The sequence below is a fragment of the Passer montanus genome, unplaced genomic scaffold, assembly GCF_014805655.1.
Source record: "Passer montanus isolate IOZ18808 unplaced genomic scaffold, ASM1480565v1 scaffold27, whole genome shotgun sequence".
Classification (NCBI taxonomy): Eukaryota; Metazoa; Chordata; class Aves; order Passeriformes; family Passeridae; genus Passer; species Passer montanus.
This window is the reverse complement of record NW_024367372.1, coordinates 9,075,376-9,092,515: the sequence shown is the minus strand read 5'-3', so window position 1 is coordinate 9,092,515 and position 17,140 is coordinate 9,075,376. Positions and strand designations below refer to the sequence as shown.

The 17,140-nt window shown below is 40.6% G+C and overlaps 1 protein-coding gene across 3 annotated transcripts; it reads right to left on the bottom strand.

Moving 5' to 3' along the window:
* Positions 1-1,260: 1,260 nt before the first annotated feature.
* Positions 1,261-17,003, bottom strand: DDX24 (DEAD-box helicase 24). Of its 3 annotated transcripts, XM_039712705.1 has the most exons (10): positions 16,890-17,001; positions 16,822-16,859; positions 15,684-16,423; positions 12,313-12,690; positions 10,509-10,662; positions 9,629-10,144; positions 7,126-7,201; positions 6,349-6,537; positions 3,876-4,005; positions 1,261-2,409 (listed from the first exon to the last, which is right to left on the bottom strand). In XM_039712705.1, exons 3-10 carry the CDS (start codon positions 16,414-16,416, stop codon positions 2,186-2,188), a joined length of 2,400 nt encoding a protein of 799 aa, XP_039568639.1. In that variant the 5' UTR covers positions 16,417-16,423; positions 16,822-16,859; positions 16,890-17,001; the 3' UTR covers positions 1,261-2,185. The 3 variants fall into 3 exon arrangements, with proteins under 3 accessions (XP_039568639.1, XP_039568640.1, XP_039568638.1); XM_039712706.1 differs by having other exon boundaries at positions 15,684-16,435; positions 16,822-17,003; XM_039712704.1 differs by having other exon boundaries at positions 16,822-17,003.
* Positions 17,004-17,140: the final 137 nt, after the last annotated feature.

Here is a 17,140-nt window from a genome sequence, read left to right as displayed (position 1 = left end):
AGCATCACTAGATTTAAGCATTGAGAGTTCATGCAGAGCACATAGGAGGCTGCAGAAAACCAGCCCCAGAGCATGTCCCACAAGCAAACATGAACCATTAAGCATTGGAACAGTCTCTCCAGGGAAGTGGTGCAGTCAGCACCCCTGGAGTGTGCAAAAAACAAGTGGATGTGGCACTTTGCTATTGGGCATGGTGGAATTAGGTTTTATGATTCTATGAAAGCAGCAAGTGCCATGCTCCATCCTGAGGAGACTTGGCAAGACAGTGGGCTGGGAGTATGAGAGCTGGGTTAAACACAAGGAAACAGAAGCAGCTGAAAAACTTCATAGCAATGATAGAAATGAAGTAACAATACTCTCACTGTCCCCCAACTCAGTTCTCCTCATGATCTCACGGAATTAGAAATTGCCAAAACTCATGCAGATTCAGACAGGGAGATGCTTAGCTCTGTTGTCAGGATCCAGACTTGATTTTGTTAATGAAATGGAAACAGAAATGCATCAGAAGATTCAGAAAAGGCTTACCTGGTCTTCAAGACCTTCAGGATGCAAAACTAATACAAGTTTCCTTTTTATAATGTAAGAGTCTGATTAAAGCGGTACAGGAAAGAAATAAGGGCATGCTTACCTTTGTTCAGTTCATTTTTTCAGCCTTCCTTACAAAGAAATGTCATAAAATTATTTTTATTTTTCAGATGTCACATTTACTCCAAAGATGCATCTCCTCACGTGAGAGAGGAAACAGAACTTTCCCATCTCTTTTCCCCAAAACTTTCCCCTCTGCTCCCAACGGCATGAGACAAACAGTGCATTGCAAGGAAAGTCTCATACATCATTGACAAGCTCTGTATGCTTATGATTATACTGTCAGAGCTCTTCTTCAGTAATGCATGAAAACAAGAGAAAAGCCCTACAGAGACAGAGGGCTTCAATTATTTACACAGATGAAAGAATAAAGAGTTTGCTATTCTCACATATCTAGGAAGTCTCAACTCCGTAGACAAATTTCCCTGGGTAGCTGAGTAAATTGGTGCTTCTTGTCATGGCAGTGACACCAGTTCATTCCACACTGTTTGAGACACAGAAACCAAGCCTCATCCAGAGCCAGCAGGTGAAGGTTACCTGTCCTCCCACCAATACAGATTCCAGATTCCCCTGTCTTATCTTTCGGGTGCTTTTCCCCTCTCCTTGCCTGCTAAGTGTAAACAGGATCAGCTATGAAGGATTTAGAAATCTCAAGTAACTGAAAACAGACACAGGTTTTGAAGTTTATGGCAGATATAATTTAACAAAAATTCAAAATATATTTTTCTGACATATTTTTAAAAACGGTTTAAAAATATTTGCCCAGATCAGGTTAAAATTATTTAAAAACATAATTATCATGGCACAATCTTCAAAATTGACATTTCAAAACATCATCTCTTCTATTACAGTAAAAATCATGGTTCTAACATGTTTTCAAATACAGGCTTAACTTCAAATATTAATCAAGAAAACACTGAGTAGCCACACTTATTTCTCAGAAATCTGCACATCTCCCAAGGTCAGTTCTGGTCCATTGCCATCCCAATTTTTTTTGCACATTCATATGTATTAACACAGGACAAGAGAATTAAACCTGGTGGAGAACAGAACTGAGAAATATTATCAGAGGAGAAAGAAAACTTGGACATTTCCATAATCAGAACTGTAGACTTCCAACATTATCTGTATTTTCTGCCTTTCACACTGAGCTGGAGGCAGTAAAAGCCAAACCTCCCACTACCACTCAGACTGTACTTGCAATGTATATAGCTGACCTTCCTCTGTCCTTCAAAAACATTAAAATTCAAATCAAGTTTTACCATTAGAGTATGCCCACAGTGAATTCCACTCAGTAACTCTTACCCATCTCACAAAGTGGAGTAATTATCAGAACTATGTGCAAACTAATTAACTTCTATTAATACAGAGATTTATGAAAAAAATAAGAACATAAGAAAACAAGATCCAAGACAAGATTCAACAGTAATTAACCAGATGTTAATTAAGCCCTTTAAATCAGCATTTTGTTTTGTGCCTGCACAACCAATACACAGGCAACAACCTTACACAATATGTCTTCTAGCTGGCTTCCTCCATAAGCACTGACAGCCTTGATTGAGGATAGTCCTTGCTTCTGTGATCTTGCTGTTATGTAATTTTATTTTATAGATTTCTTCTTCTTGGCTTGCTTTTTGGACATGGCACCTAGAGCTGAAATGCGCTCTGATGTCTGAGGTAAGAGTAGTTTTCCAGACTGTGTTGGGTACTTGGTTTTCATAAGGACTTTAAACAGTGGCTGGGACAACATATGTTTCAGTTGTTTTTTCATCCCCTTCAGCATCTTTTGCTTCTGGCTTTCTTCTTGCTCACTAGCTTTTCTTCCTTGGGGCAGAAATCAAAGATATAGAATGTTACAACAAGAAAAAAACTTGCATTGCAGGTGTTTGTAAGACCTGATAAGGGCAGATGCTGACCCCAGCTTTCTCTCTCTAACAAGGTCACTCAACTCCCAGTCATCTGTGACATTTTCAGATCACCCAGGCAGTTCACAAGACAATGAGATTGAAACGAATCCTGACTACTGAGTAATGATAGTTAAGGCCTGAACTGAGGAGAAAAATGAAATCAAGCTTGCTGTAAGGTAAAATTGAAAGCACATTACTGAATCTATTGTAACTGTGTAAGAGGCACTTCACTTATGGCACGAATGACTGGGAGTTTAACTGGTCTCCAACAAGCCACACAAGAATGAGAGACTGTACACTTTAAAGCATAAACCTGGCAAGTTTCTGGGTGGCAATTACAAAGTGTTTCACTTGAGAGTCACAACTTACTTGGACTGGATATGCTATTTGGAAATTCATTCCAAAGCACAGCATACTCAGATTATGTCAAAACAAGACAGCAGAGTGCTAATTATCTGAAAGCACTCCTGAACAATAAGGACAGAAATGGTTAGTGTTTGCTTGCAAAGTGGTTGAGAAGCAGCTAGTCCAGGCATGAATAAAGAAAGACATGAATCTAAACATGTTTCAAAATTAAGGCATTGGTATATTTAGCAGCTAACAGGTTAGAGCCTGACTAATCTGAAGAGACCTCTGCAGTAACCCTACTCAGCCTGCCTTCCAAGAACTAGTAGGAAATCATACCTTCAGCTCCCAAAATATGAACACACAATGGGGCATTTTACAGTGCATCTAAGCTTTGCAAAATTTCATGGCATTGAACTAATAGCTACTTGCAGTTGTACAGCCCTACACATTCTCTCAGCTACAGCCTGCAAAATATTTAATTTTAAAAATGTAAGAAATTATTTACTTCTAACAAACCACCAAAAACCTCATCAACTTCAATACATGTATCGGCCATTTAGCCCACACAGCTCAACCTACTTAAGGCTCACATAGTATTTGGTGTTCCCTAGCACTTCCTGGTTGTTCCCACACAGAGCTGTCAGGCTCCTGTCCTGATGCCTGACTACAAGAGAGTGGGAGAGAGAAGCAGAAGTGTGGAAACAACCTTCTCTATGACAAGAGGGGACAAGACTCAAATCAGGACATACTGGGCTGCTTAGATTACTCTGACATGTTTGCCAGAAGCTCAACAGTTCTGGTCCTACAACACGTACACTTGTCTGTAACTTGTCAGAACAGTCACACCTCACTTCCTCAGCTCCAGCTGCACAACCATCCTGAAAACACCACCAATACCACGCACCAACAAGACTCCTTTCCTTCCCCTGCAACCCCTGCAGCTTTTGAAGATTCTCTGCCATGGTGAGGCTTCTTCTGGACACCAGCACTATGGGCCCTACTGAGCATATCCATGAAAAAACATTTTCTACTTGCCCATCAACATGTCATCCTCAAGATCAATCTCAAGAGCCTCTGCAGCTTGCTGGAGCCAGGAGTTGTGTTGTTTTGCCCGACTGTTAAAAAATTCTGCCTTCTCAATCTGCCTTGCCAGATTCATCCGTTCCTGCAATGAAAGTACATTTAGGCATTATGATCAGGTTTAAATGTGGGGTGCTTCAGCAGAGTAAATGTTTGAGAGCATGCACTGCACTGCATGCTGGGATGCAGAGACACTTTTGTTCCCTACTCACGTCCCACCTAATAAACACATCATCATTCACTAGCATTTTCCTTCCTTAGAGCCATGATAGAATCTGACTTCTAAAACATCTCAATTACTAAACATACCTGAATCTTAACTTTCTATGAATGAATCATTATAAACACTTGAGAGACATCAAGAACAAACCATGATTCAGATACCAATCATTTCCAAGTTACATATTATATAGTACAGCTTGATCTCAGTTACTAGTCTCAGCAGTAAGGAGCAGCCACTACTTTCATTCCACTCTGAAGAAAGTGAACTCCTGCAGGCCATATGGAAGGAACAGATGATATTTTCAGGAATGCACCTGGATCTTGTTAAGGCACAGGACAGAATGTCCTGTCCTCCTTCCCAGCTGCACAAAGATGTCCAGCAAACTTAACCTGACCTGCAGGCTTCCAGCTGGGCCAAACAAATAACTCACTGTGGAAAGAAAATCTGCAATAACAGTAATTATGAACCAACTAGAAGCAAGTTCTGCTCTTTGGAATGTGCCTAAAGTTGCATAAAACAAAACTATGCAGGAATCGCAATGGTCAGGTGCTGCACAGTAGCAGCAGCAGCCAGGACTGCCAGGGTAATTACTAGAGAGAGAGAGAGAGAAAGAAGAAGTAACACTTGGAGTGCACTACTAAGTCAGTCACTTGTTAGATCATTACAAGAAATTTAAAGTAAGCTTCTCCATCGCTGTAAAATTTAAGTCCTCTTTAAATCTATCTTGATTCAACAACTCTATTCCTCTCAAGTTAAAACCCTTCAGACTTTTCCTGAACTTGAATGAAGACATGCAAAGGAGGGAAGGACAATGGGGAGACATAAACAACAGCACTATTAGTCCCAACTACAATGACTTTGTGATTAAACCTAGGACAAAGCCTAAATAAGATCTGACTGTTGCAAGGGCTTACGAGGCTGCAGTCCTGCAACTACAATTACAAAGATCTCTTCTGGGGAGAGGAGCACTATTACAGCTAGGAGATATCATTGTGAGATGGTGACAGGAAAAAGAAAGTGTAGAAACAAACCCATCAACTGACAGAGCATGATAAGAGCCAACAACTACTCATCAAGAAACACAGAAGGAGCCTCTGAAGCAACAGTCTTCAAAATAACAGATTTCTCTCTGTAACTAGAAACATTTAGTGGGTGGAAAGGGACAATGGGGGAGACAAGGGTGGAAATCAGATTCTCTTCATTACTACGAAGAAGAGAAAAAAATGAATCCGTGGAAGCATTTATTTGGTTCTTTCCTCTTTCAGAAAGCTGCATTTCCTGAAAGGAATACCTTATTTGCAGCAAGCCTGGGTTTTGAAAATTCCTGTCATTGTTCTCAAGGTGAGGATACTGCTGTTGCCACTGGGGTAGACCCTGGGCTTAATCCAATACAAGTAGGTAAGCCTGAATCAAAATACCATGAGGAAGACATCTGCTGCATTATCTGACTGCTTGCACTCTTCCCTGTTCTCAATGATTGTGCAATATTCAGACATTTCTACCGCAGCTGGATTGCTTTAAAATCTAGTATTTAAATATGTCCCATTTGTGTCTGGCTGACCATCCAAACTGCCAAGAGAATGCTGAGACATGAAATAGTCTCTTATTCAACAAGCAGAAAATTTGCAGTGACTAGATGCTTTCTTAAACACACTGTTTTGTAAATTCTAACCATTGTCTATCTTGTGAGTTAGTGAATGACTGAATCCTCTTTAAAATGGGCAATAACCTAGGAAAGGTAAAAACACACTCAGTTTGACAGGGTTTGGTGGCAGCTGTGGCCTCACAGTACAATAACTTTTAGAAATGCAGAAAACTCACAACTTCAGATGGGAAGAGGCAGGTGAAGACCAATGAATATCCCTGAACCTGCTACTGTTCTCTAGTCTGTTCCTAACATAAGAGGCTTTAAAAAATGTACTTAGCAGTGCCATCCCAGCTCTACAGCCACAAAACTTCCTTATACTGTTTCTGGAAAAACATAAGTGATGTTTATGATTGAACAACTTTCTTGGCCAGTCATTGACGAGAAATCATAGATATTGCTTAAAAAAATATAAAGTGTAATGAACTTAATTTTCTAATCCAGATCCTCTAGAGTAAATTTCATCTGAAACCTGGAAAGAACACAACAGGCAAAATCATATCAGTAATATAAATAAGCAAGCAACTACTCATGCTGCAAAAAGACCGTTTTTACTTTACCCTAATAGAAGTCATGCACTTGGCATCAACTGGGAAGAACGGCAGCTCTTCACTCTTCTCCAGTGTTTTATAGATTTTCCGAAAATTGATGAGGTCCTCGGGGCCGATCAGCAGCAGGCTGAGGCCTTGGCTGGCAGCTCGGGCCGTGCGGCCGCTCCTGTGCACGTACAGCTCCGAGGTGCGCGGGACCTGCAGCAACCCAGAGAAGCCATGAGCGGCCAGCACAGCTGCCAGCAGCCTGGCGTGCCTTGGGCAAGAGGCTGCCAAAGAACTTTGGTTTTACACACACAGTACACTGCACGTAACACGGATGAAAATAATGTAAAAGATGATGCCAGGACACACTTTGTGTTCTCTGATCCAGAAGTTTTCCTTGTGTAACCTTTTGTGAGTCTCTCCTAACTTCTGACCCTCTGTCATTTCACTTGCAAAGCAGGAAAATATTGTATGTGTCCTCAGAGAATAGTTATAAGGCTGAGTAATTTGACACCTTTGTATATAAAAGGTAAACAAAAAGCAAGGAAGATCATATCTATTATGTCATTTCTGACATATAATCACACATTCATAAAGTGCTACCTGTTGCAGTCAGTCACTGCAGAAATGAGATCTTTTAAGTACAAAGCACTAAGGACAAATAAATGATTTAATCTCTATACTTGGGACAATACTATATATGGGACCAAGAATTACAGCTTTACAGTGTTCAGGATTTGGATCAGCAAAAACTCATATCAAACCAAAATAGTAAAAGGAAAAACATTAAAAATGCTTAACCTGGTAGTGGATGACATGCTGGACATTAGGAATATCAAGACCACGAGCTGCAACATCTGTTGTCAGGAGGACACAGCTGAGAATGTGACAAAATTTAATGAACATAAAATTGAAGAGTAAATAATTTGCAAAGGAACATAAAATACAACAACATAGAATTCTACCACATCACTTTAAGAAACAGATTTATACTGTATTATCTGTATATGCATTCTGTTTGCCCTTACAGAAACGATACCAAATTTACCTCAAGGGCAGTTGACAAAATTTAATGAACATAAAATTGAAGAGTAAATAATTTGCCAAGGAACATAAAATACAGCAACTCAGAATTCTACCATATCAGTTTAAGAAACAGGTTTATACTGTATTATCTGTAGGACATATGCATTCTGTTTGCCCTTACAGAAAAGATACCCAATTTACCTCAAGGGTGGCCTTGAAACAATAATTCTTAAGAGTAAAATTTAAAATGCAAGTGTTGCCTTCAGCATGTCTACTCTGTTTTCAAGAAATAAATGCACTACCTTGCTGGATTCTGCTTTCCTATGTTTTTCTTCTCTCTCATTTCACAAGAATGCTAGAAAAAATTGCTATTCAGTGGGGAAAGGGGGGTATATGCCCCTGCATGTTGCCTTCAGCATGTCTACTCTGTTTTCAAGAAATAAATGCACTACCTTGCTGGATCCTGTTTTCCTATGTTTTTCTTCTCTCTCAGTTCACAAGAATGCTACAAAAAATTGCTATTCAACAAGCAAGGGGGGTATGTGCCCCTGTATTACACTTTTCAGTGCACTGTCCAGGTTCTAAAGAATTTCTTTAGCTTTGACCCCACCATTAACAACACAGTTGATTCTCTGGCAGTACAGACATGTTATTAAAAGTTTCACCAGTTGAGAAAAAATAACATTATTAACATTATCTATTTAAATAATAGTTTTTGGGGGTAAAATATCTTTTACCAACTTGCACTCAAATACACTCTCAGTAAATTAAGCCTAGAAATAAAAGGGGGAAGTTCTGTTCTAACAATTACTATTTCTCCTTATCCCTAGACAAGACGAACAAAAATGTTGTTCTTTTATATAAGCAGTCTCTACAGAGACAAAAGTCTCCCCAGGATATGGAACAGTTTGTTTTAAAAACATCTCCCAGCAACTGAAACGAGTAACTTCCGGGTGATGGAAATTTGTTAAGATTTTATGGCATCTGACTGCATACTCTATTGCTACAAGGTTCAAAGCAGAAATAACAACAGAAAAGTCTACAGCTTGCAATCTGCAGAAGGCCATGAGAGATGGTCTCATAGATTTCTTTCCTGCCTTGAAAACACTGCAGTCTCTGAAAACACTTCACCTGACCCATGCAAATGCTATCAATACATTTCCCAAGGGATGCTGCAGCTCCATCACAGCAATTCAACCTTTGTTCTCCATGCCTGGATCTATTAACAAGGTACAAACTCCCAGACAGTATGCAGCAGTTCACAGCAGGACTAAACTGTGAGGCTTCTGGACTATGGAAGTAATGACACGAACAATCTCCTCCGAAAGGCCATGCCAAAGACAACCCAAAACATTGTTTCATAAAATGGCAGGACAGGTCTGCTTGGGCTGGCTGCCCACTACTGCTGAAAGGCCAACTGCCCTTTCTTCTGCACAGGTCAAAGATACTTCAACCCTCAGGATACTGATTTCTATAATTAAACCTGCAAATGAGTTAGTTTTCTGATGGTTTAGGGAGATACAACAACTTAGAGGATGAAATGAGCTCTAGGGCCAAGACCTGGGCAGAACTGTGCAGGACAGGTCTAAAATAATGTCTGAAAACAAGGCAAGTGACAGCTCCTTCAGCAGCAACAAGCTCCTGGACCACAGGCTCTAGTGGACTTCAGGAGATCTCCATTAAAATCTCCTCTTCCAAGCAGGATGAGCTGCAAGACTGGACCAGGTTGCTTAAGGCTTTTATCCAACTGAGCCTCAAAAAACTCCAAGACAAGCAGCCTGTTCCCATGCTCAGCTGTCCTCACAGAGAAAAATCTCTCTCATATCCAGCCTGAATCTCTTATTTGAACTTGCACTCATTACCCCTCATCCTCCTATCAAGCACCACTCTGAAAAGCCTGGCTCCATCTTCTGGATAACCTTTTTTTATGGTGTGAGAGGGCTGCCACTAGCTCCCCACAAAATACTTTTCCTAGGTAACAGAAACACTCAGTCCCTTCAGCCTTTTCTGTTGCAGAGCCAATAATTCTTGATTATCTTGGTGGCCTTCCACTGAACTTGCTCCAGTTCACCACCTTAACTGTGAAACCTCATCCTCATTAATATCTTGAGCTCATGAACAGGGGATTCACATCCTCAGTGAACTTCCCCAACCTGCTGCCACTCTAACAGAGTTGTTTCCCCTCACCACCACCCTTCATGCAATTTCTTTTCTTCTCTACTAGGAAAAAAAAAGAAGGAAGTTTTTTTTGGAACTAAGAAGTTGAAAATCAACTCACCTCTCTCGCTCAGCAAACCTTTCCAGGTTTTTCAGCCTTTGCTTTTGGTGCATGTTGGCGTGCAAAGGAAGAGGATCACAATTTAAGATTGTGAGGAGAGAACTGAGGCGTTTTACACAATCTATGCTGTTTGCAAAGACCATGGTTCTTCCTGGATACTGGAGAAGAAAGTAATATAGATAATAGTCCTTCTCATTTGTGTTACAGTGGATTCTGGTTTCTGTCAGTGTCTCAACAGTAGCCTCTTTCCTTGTTAAATCTATTACTTTGGGTTTGCCCTTTATTCCTACTTTTTCCATTAACAATTCTAGTTTGGTCTTCTTGTCCATCTTTTTTGCATTCTTTTTTTGTAAAACTCTTGTGGGAGTCTGATGGACTAAAGTCAAAGTGGCAGAAAAAACAAAAGTCTGTCGTCGAGGGTTATACTGTGAATCATTTAAGATTTCCAGCAACTGAGACAGCTCTAAGAAGTGACCTTTCTCAACCATTCGGTCTGCTTCATCAATCACAAGGCACCTGTCAAGTAGAAAACACACAGTAAAAATACACTTGTGCTGTTAAATACAAACATGATACACTTAAGAACAACTTTTCCTGCTAAACACATAAAGGATATTATGCATATAAAATGAAAAGGAGCACCAGGTATGCTGGGGCAGCTACAGTAGCCTTCTGCATTTCTTTTTGAAAAATCAGGTTTTTACTACTGTCTTTAACTAACATTTCCCTCCATCAAAATAACCAATGTGCATTTCAATTAAACACTCACCCAGAAATAGCTGATCTTGTGTAGTCTAAATTATTTAATGTTATTAAACCTAACCAGAATGCAGGGCTGCCCAGTTCAGTATCCAGCAGTCATCTGAAAAGGCACCTTTACCTGAGCTGACGAAGATTTGAAAGATGTGGGTGTCTCTCTTTAACTAACTCCCACAGACGGCCTGGGGTTGCAATTACAATTTCTGGCTTTCGATTCAGCACACGTTCTTGCTTCTGTGCAGCCATGCCTCCTACTAGGATTGCAGTCTTAATGCCTAGAACATATAAATAACAGATTTTATTCCACTAATTTACCAGTGAATGTTTTTATATATATCTGCTTCATGAAGTGTTTTAAACAGTCTACATTGCAACTTTCAACAAGCATTTTCGCCAGGAAACTTCAGGGGTTTTATCTGACACTGAGCTTATAGAAATGCACTCAATTTTACAGAAGAATCTTCATTACAGGTAGATGCCAAGAATTAGTGCACCAGTCTTTCAAAAGCATGAAGAATCACACCCATAGCTATTAGTTTTGTTTACACAAATTTGAGTCTCGTGTTTTCTCAATTATATTTGCATGAACAAACATATTCCTGTTAAGAATAACCAGAAGATCCTTTCAAGAATAAGACTGAGAAATGCTTGTCTTGCTAAATAGCTGCTTACTTGCTATGGAATAATCCTACCAAGCACGCTCCCATCCAATTACTGATTCTTGCACAGTAGCACAGACCTCGTTAGCTTTAAGTAGTTTGCAGAGGTACTAAAAGGAGTTTGTCTTCGGAAGCAGACTCCACACATGGCTTATTTCACCCTCCTTCTTCAAAGAGTACACTGGCCCATGATAAACTCAATGCTACTCTGCAAGACCCTTCCAATATACAAGCTTCCAGATCTCTCTTCTGGACTACTTGTAAAACACTACAGCAGGTTTTTTTTTTCCCAATGTGAGTTTGAGGCAATAATAAGTCCACATCAAAATACTGCCTCTCCTGCTGCAGCAACTATATTATCACTTGGGCAGCAGATTTTTATACATAAATAGCACTGCTTCTATCAGAACTGCATGACATAAATTGATTATTTCAGCCTAGCAGTTAAAAAAACTCTTGTAATCAGATGCAGAGTGATGAGCACAGCAGGACATACAGACACCAAAGGAAGATGAACTTAAAAGTAGTGTGCTGCACTACATATCTTCTTTAATAAATAAACAATTACTGGTACTGGAGAAGTGGAGAGAATTGGGAAAAACTCGCTGTCTTCAACAGTTTCATGGCCTCACTCATTCACTTAATAGATGTACTGACTTCTGGTTTGGAAAGGAAGAGGGGGGAACTGCTTTTGTCAGGCATGTTACTCAGTAACACTTCTGTGGCTTGACTGCTGCAGGAGGTAAGTCAGGCAACCCAGCAATGCCATCTACCCTAAATATTTATGGCCATAACTTTTTTTTAAAATTAGACAGAACAAAGTTATACATATACAGTATATACAAAGATTGATATGCTTGTTAAAATGAAATTATTATATATATATTAAAAAATCAAAATTTTATCTATAATGAAATTATTAATTATATATAGCCTGCATTACCCAAAACTAGAACAAGGTTAGCTGTCACCAGGTATCTAGTACTGATTCTGTGTTGTGAGAGCAGGAATCAATACCTATTTGAAGGAAGACACATTTTAAAACAAACAGCTCACATTAACTGCATACTTCCATGTGCATATCACTGAAGAATCTCCATGCATTTCTCACACATCAGTGGCTAAAAACTCTAACCCCCTCAAGAGCTATACTAATTTTATGATTTTATGGAAGGAAGTGCAGCACACATTCTGGCTCAACACCAATGCCAAGATCCAAACACAGTCTATTCTGGCTGTGGAACATGGCCTCTGGGACTTACATACCTGTAAACTTTGCAACTGCATCAATGTGGTGCTTTACTTGTACAGCTAATTCTCTTGTAGGTGTAAGGACCAGTCCTAAAAGAGGTCTCTTTTTATCAGAGCCAACAGTGTGTGTCTCGTCATCGGAATTGAATTCAACGTTTTCCAGCACCTTCACACAGCCTGTAGTGAAAGATGCATCATCTTCATCTCCGCTATCTTCAACCTGCTGATGGGTTAGTTTTTCTGCTTCATCCTCATTTTTCCATCTTGGTTCATCATGATGCTGATGGGACTCTTTAGAAACACTGTCATTTCTGGTTGTTGAGTTATTTGATTTTTGCCACTGCAGCACAGAGTGAATCATCGGAATTGCAAATGCAAGCGTTTTGCCGCTTCCTAAAAAAAAAACAAACAAGAATAATAACACAGACTGACAAGTCATTTATTTGAAAAGATGAGAAAAGCAACAGCCAATCACACACTGTTCTTAAAACACACCATTGTAACAGATGCAAACTCATGATCTTTAGAATACCAGAAACTTGCAGCAGTAGCATCTTTTCTCCTGTTCTCTTTATACATTTCCATTCCCCTGTTCCTGGGGTATAGGTATTTTTCAATCTCTAGCAGGCCAGGCATATTTATTTGTTCTAAAAGTGTTTTTAAAAAACTGCAGTTGCAGTCAAGATATTTTTAAAGAACTGTAAGCCTGTAAGGAGAATACCATGCCCTAATTGAAAGTTCTAATCAACATTCTCCAAATAAAGGAATAGCAAATGAGGCCAAGGACAAACTGGAATGCACTTGAAGGAGTAGCTTCCATCTTCCATTTATAGTCCTGTATTTACAACTTTCTAAGATACTGTATTTTGAAATGCTCCACTGTTTAATTTCCTGATCTAGCACTGGGTCATACTTTTATAATCAGAACACATACATCTCATTTAAAAGAGAGAAACCACTTTGGAGTGACAGGGCTTGTCAAAAGCAAGTTTAATTGCAAGGGTTCACTGTACTAACTGCAAGTTACATCCCTGCCACACATTCCCTTCTGAACTATCTATCAGTAATAAAGACATTAGGAAAAGCCTGGTAGCACATGCACCCCAGCTAAGCTTTTCAGATTTAGCAGTTCACTAATCACATAAAGCAGCATCCAGAGTACAAGACACTATTAGGCCATTCCAGTAATAGGCCACTGATGGAAAGCAGTCCTCTGGAAATCTCATCTCAATTCCTTCCATATCAAAAAGCTGTAAAGGTTTGTTTAGCAACACAGAATTTTGCCTGTTTAAGGAGAGAACCTTAATATGAGCTAATACAGATAAGCTCAGTGTCATCATCCTGAGCAGTGTTGCTGCAAAGTCTCGTATCCACTTACCCACCTTTCTGCATGGCTGGGAGGTATTTTATGACTTCTGCCTGCACTTGAAGCAGAAAATACTTATAACCTGTATTTAGAGCACTTATACAATAAGGTTCTGGTAATACAGAATAGCTGTTTTGAAGGTGAAGAGCACTGCTGACTTTGAATTAAACGTAATGCAGTTTGCTGGTGCAAATGTCAGTACTGCACCCAGACAGATTATGGCTGTGACAATCAGGACTATTCTACAGACACTAGATTTACACACAAATTAAAAAAAATTATCACCTCACAGGACATGTTATCTATATTGCACACAAACTACATACCACAGACAGGTGTGCAAAACCAGGAGGAAGGGATATATTGGTACTACATTTCAAGCCAACTCGTGCTCTTTTAAACAGTTTCAGTTGTAAAATTTCATATAGATTTGGCTCCTTAACCAGGAACCTCAGTAGTTCTACATAGTAATGAACAGCAAGGGTTAGACCCACTGCAAAAACAAGTCTTGACATTCCCTTTGTCTGATCTGCACATGGATCTACTGTGATATCACAATCTTCCCAGTCTTCCCAATGTTGCTACCAGAAAAGATTAGTTCTTTAACTTTGCATATTCATCCCCCAAGCCCAATGCTAAGAGGTGCTGCAGGATGCACAAAAAAGAACTAGAGAGTTTCAGTCCCAACTGCAGCACCGCCTGACAAGCAGCTGTCCACATCTCCCAAGTTTCTACAGGAACATGATGATCCAATAGACTCTCTAGAGAGAATCTGGATTTCACTTATGAAAGACTAAATGAGCAAAACACATTCCTACTACCTCAGGGTTATACAAAGTTATAAAGCAACAACACAGCCTGCCAACAGCCATGCTTTCCATCCTGCAGCTAGAGGAATTTGCTTACCAGCACTGCCAAAATGGCACTTTTTTTGCAGTACAAAAACACCATTTAAATTTTCAGTTCCATTTTTAAAAACACTCCCTGCGGGGCTTTCTAATCCTACTAAAGCTAATAGCATCAATGCAGCTTCTAATTAAAATAAAAATGCAAATGACTGCATATCTTATTAGTTACTATACCTCCTTGCTGGAGAGCAGTAAATGACTTTACAGAGAAGCAGGGAGATAAAGCAACTGGAACAAATGAAGACAGTCTAAAGGAAGCTTTTAAAGCAAGGCAGCTTTCAATTATGCTTCCTATCTCTAGGTGTTTTAGGGAAAAAATGTTGCTAAAGACAAAACTTCAAAGGTATGAACTGCAAACAAAATTTGAGGGAACATAATGTTCTGAGACTTCACAGCATTAAGTAAACAAGAAGCTTTAACAAATTTCATGAAGGCTTGCAATGTTGAAAGCAGAAGCTAAGCACAAGATGGATGTGAATCTACCTCTCAAATCATTAATGTAATATACTCACTTTAAGCACTTTAAGCAGGGAGAAGGGCTGGTGACAACATACAGGCAAAGCTGGGGGACAGAGCACAGGGTGGGCCCGTTTAGCTCTGAGTAGGACCTGGGTCATATTCATATTAAACTCTGTGCCCAGTGTTTATTCACTACTAGCATGAATTATCTCCACAGATATCTCCACAGATTGTGCTTGGCTGATGCAGAAATGACCCTGTTTGCTTCATTAATTCTGCCTTTTGCAGAGTATCACCTTAACATTCCCAAAACAGGAAGCAGTTTGAGAAACAGGAAAAGAGACTTGTGCCAAAAGAAACTCATTGAGACTTCAAAGCTTTGCATGCTTTGTAAAGATGGGAGCTCCCATGTTGACAAACATGTAAGTTTACAAACATGTAAGTACAAACATGTAAATTCCCATGCTTACAAACATTTAAGTTTCAAAGTTTTCAAACTCTACTAATATGCTGGATATGCAAAAGACAAAAGCTCTTCTCTCATAATACATAAAAGCTTCTTCTTCTGCATGTAGAAACTTGCAACCATGGGCTACATTTTAAGGAGAGAAACGGATGCTCCCAGCATCCAGATCAGCTGAACAGACTTGTACCTGTTTCTGCAGCACCAAAAATGTCCATATTATCCCGAATGGCGGAAGGCAAGGCTAAGGCTTGAATAGGAGTTGGAGCACTAAACCCCAGGTAGCTCAAGGCCTGCAGCACTGGCTCAGGTACAAACAGGTCTTTCCATGCAGACACATCAGCTTTTTGATCAGTTGAGGTGGATAAAACTTCTGTTGTCCAGTTTTTGACTTTTTTAGAAGTAGCTACTGATGGAAGGGCTTCCTGGGCTTGAAAAGCCTTGTTTTTAGGCACCTTCTTTTTCTTCTTCTTTGGAGTGTCTCTTCTGCTTGATGTGCTCTCAGTCACATGTCCACGGTCTTCACAATTAGCTTCTTCTTCAATTATTTCATTACACTTTGCCTCTTTATCAACCAGCACATCAACTTCTGCTGCATTAGGAATACTACCTTTATCGGCCTGGCTTCTCAAATCTTGCTTTTTCTTTCTCTTTTTTGGGGGAACAACAGGCTCTTCCACCTCCTCACTGCCTTCTTCAGCAGCACTCTCAGCCTTTCTCTTCTTCTCTTTTACTTTCCCCACTTTGGAAGAACTTACTAGCTTGTACTCTGTGAGCTCCTCCAAGCACACAATGTCTCGAAACTCCTCCTCAGCAAATAGATTGGGGTCAATTGGCACAGTTTTCCATTCTCCTACTACTTCAATGCCTTTTCGCTTCAATTTAAAGGAAGATCTAAATCTCCCTCCTTTTCTGGCCTTCATTTTTTACCTAAAAAAGAAACCGAGAGAGGAAAAAAAAAAGAAGGCCTTAAAATCCAAGGAATGGAGACTACCTTGATAGTCAAGCAAACGGGTATCCACGGAATAATTATTTTACTTATTGTTTAAATATATCAATAACATAACTTAAATATAACTTCGAGCTAATATATATATATATAGCTAAAATAAAATTTAAACTATAATATAACTAGACACAACAGGCAGGCCAGGCCCACTGCGTCCCTCCTGGAACACCTCCGGAGATAAAACAGGACCGCTGGATGAATCCCCTCAGCAGGCCGCGCAGCGCTCCCACCCCGGAGCCGCGGCGGGGCCCAGCACGGCCTCCGCCGCCACACGCGGGAGCTCGGGGCACTTGCTCCCCCCACCCCGCCCAGCGCTTACCGCGTACAGGAACCCAGGGACGGACAGGGACGGAGCACGGAGGAGCACAGAGGGGCACAGAGGGGCACAGAGGGACACGGAGCGGGACCGCGGGCGCTGCCCAGGCCCGGCCCTTCCGCTACGGCCGCTGCGCCCCGCGTGCGCTCCTGGGCGCCGCCATTGCCGCGTGACGTCACCCGGCGCGTGGCGTCACTGCGCGGCGCCGGCCGGAGCCGATCCCGATCCCCATCCCCAGGGAAGGCGGGAGCGGCCGCGGGAATCCCGCCTGGAATCCCGCCTGGAGTCCGCGCTGCGGCCGCTCGCTGTCACGAGCCCCAGA

Bases quoted from the DNA above. Each gene is read 5' to 3' on its own strand.
- DDX24 (XM_039712706.1), bottom strand. From the start codon at position 16,416: ATGAAGGCCAGAAAAGGAGGGAGATTTAGATCTTCCTTTAAATTGAAG. The intron at 7,202-9,628 runs GTGAGTTGATTT...TCACATTCTCAG, and splicing joins AGGTTTGCTGAGCGAGAGAG to CTGTGTCCTCCTGACAACAG. The intron at 6,538-7,125 runs GTTAAGCATTTT...GGGTTGCTGCAG, and splicing joins AGCATGTCATCCACTACCAG to GTCCCGCGCACCTCGGAGCT.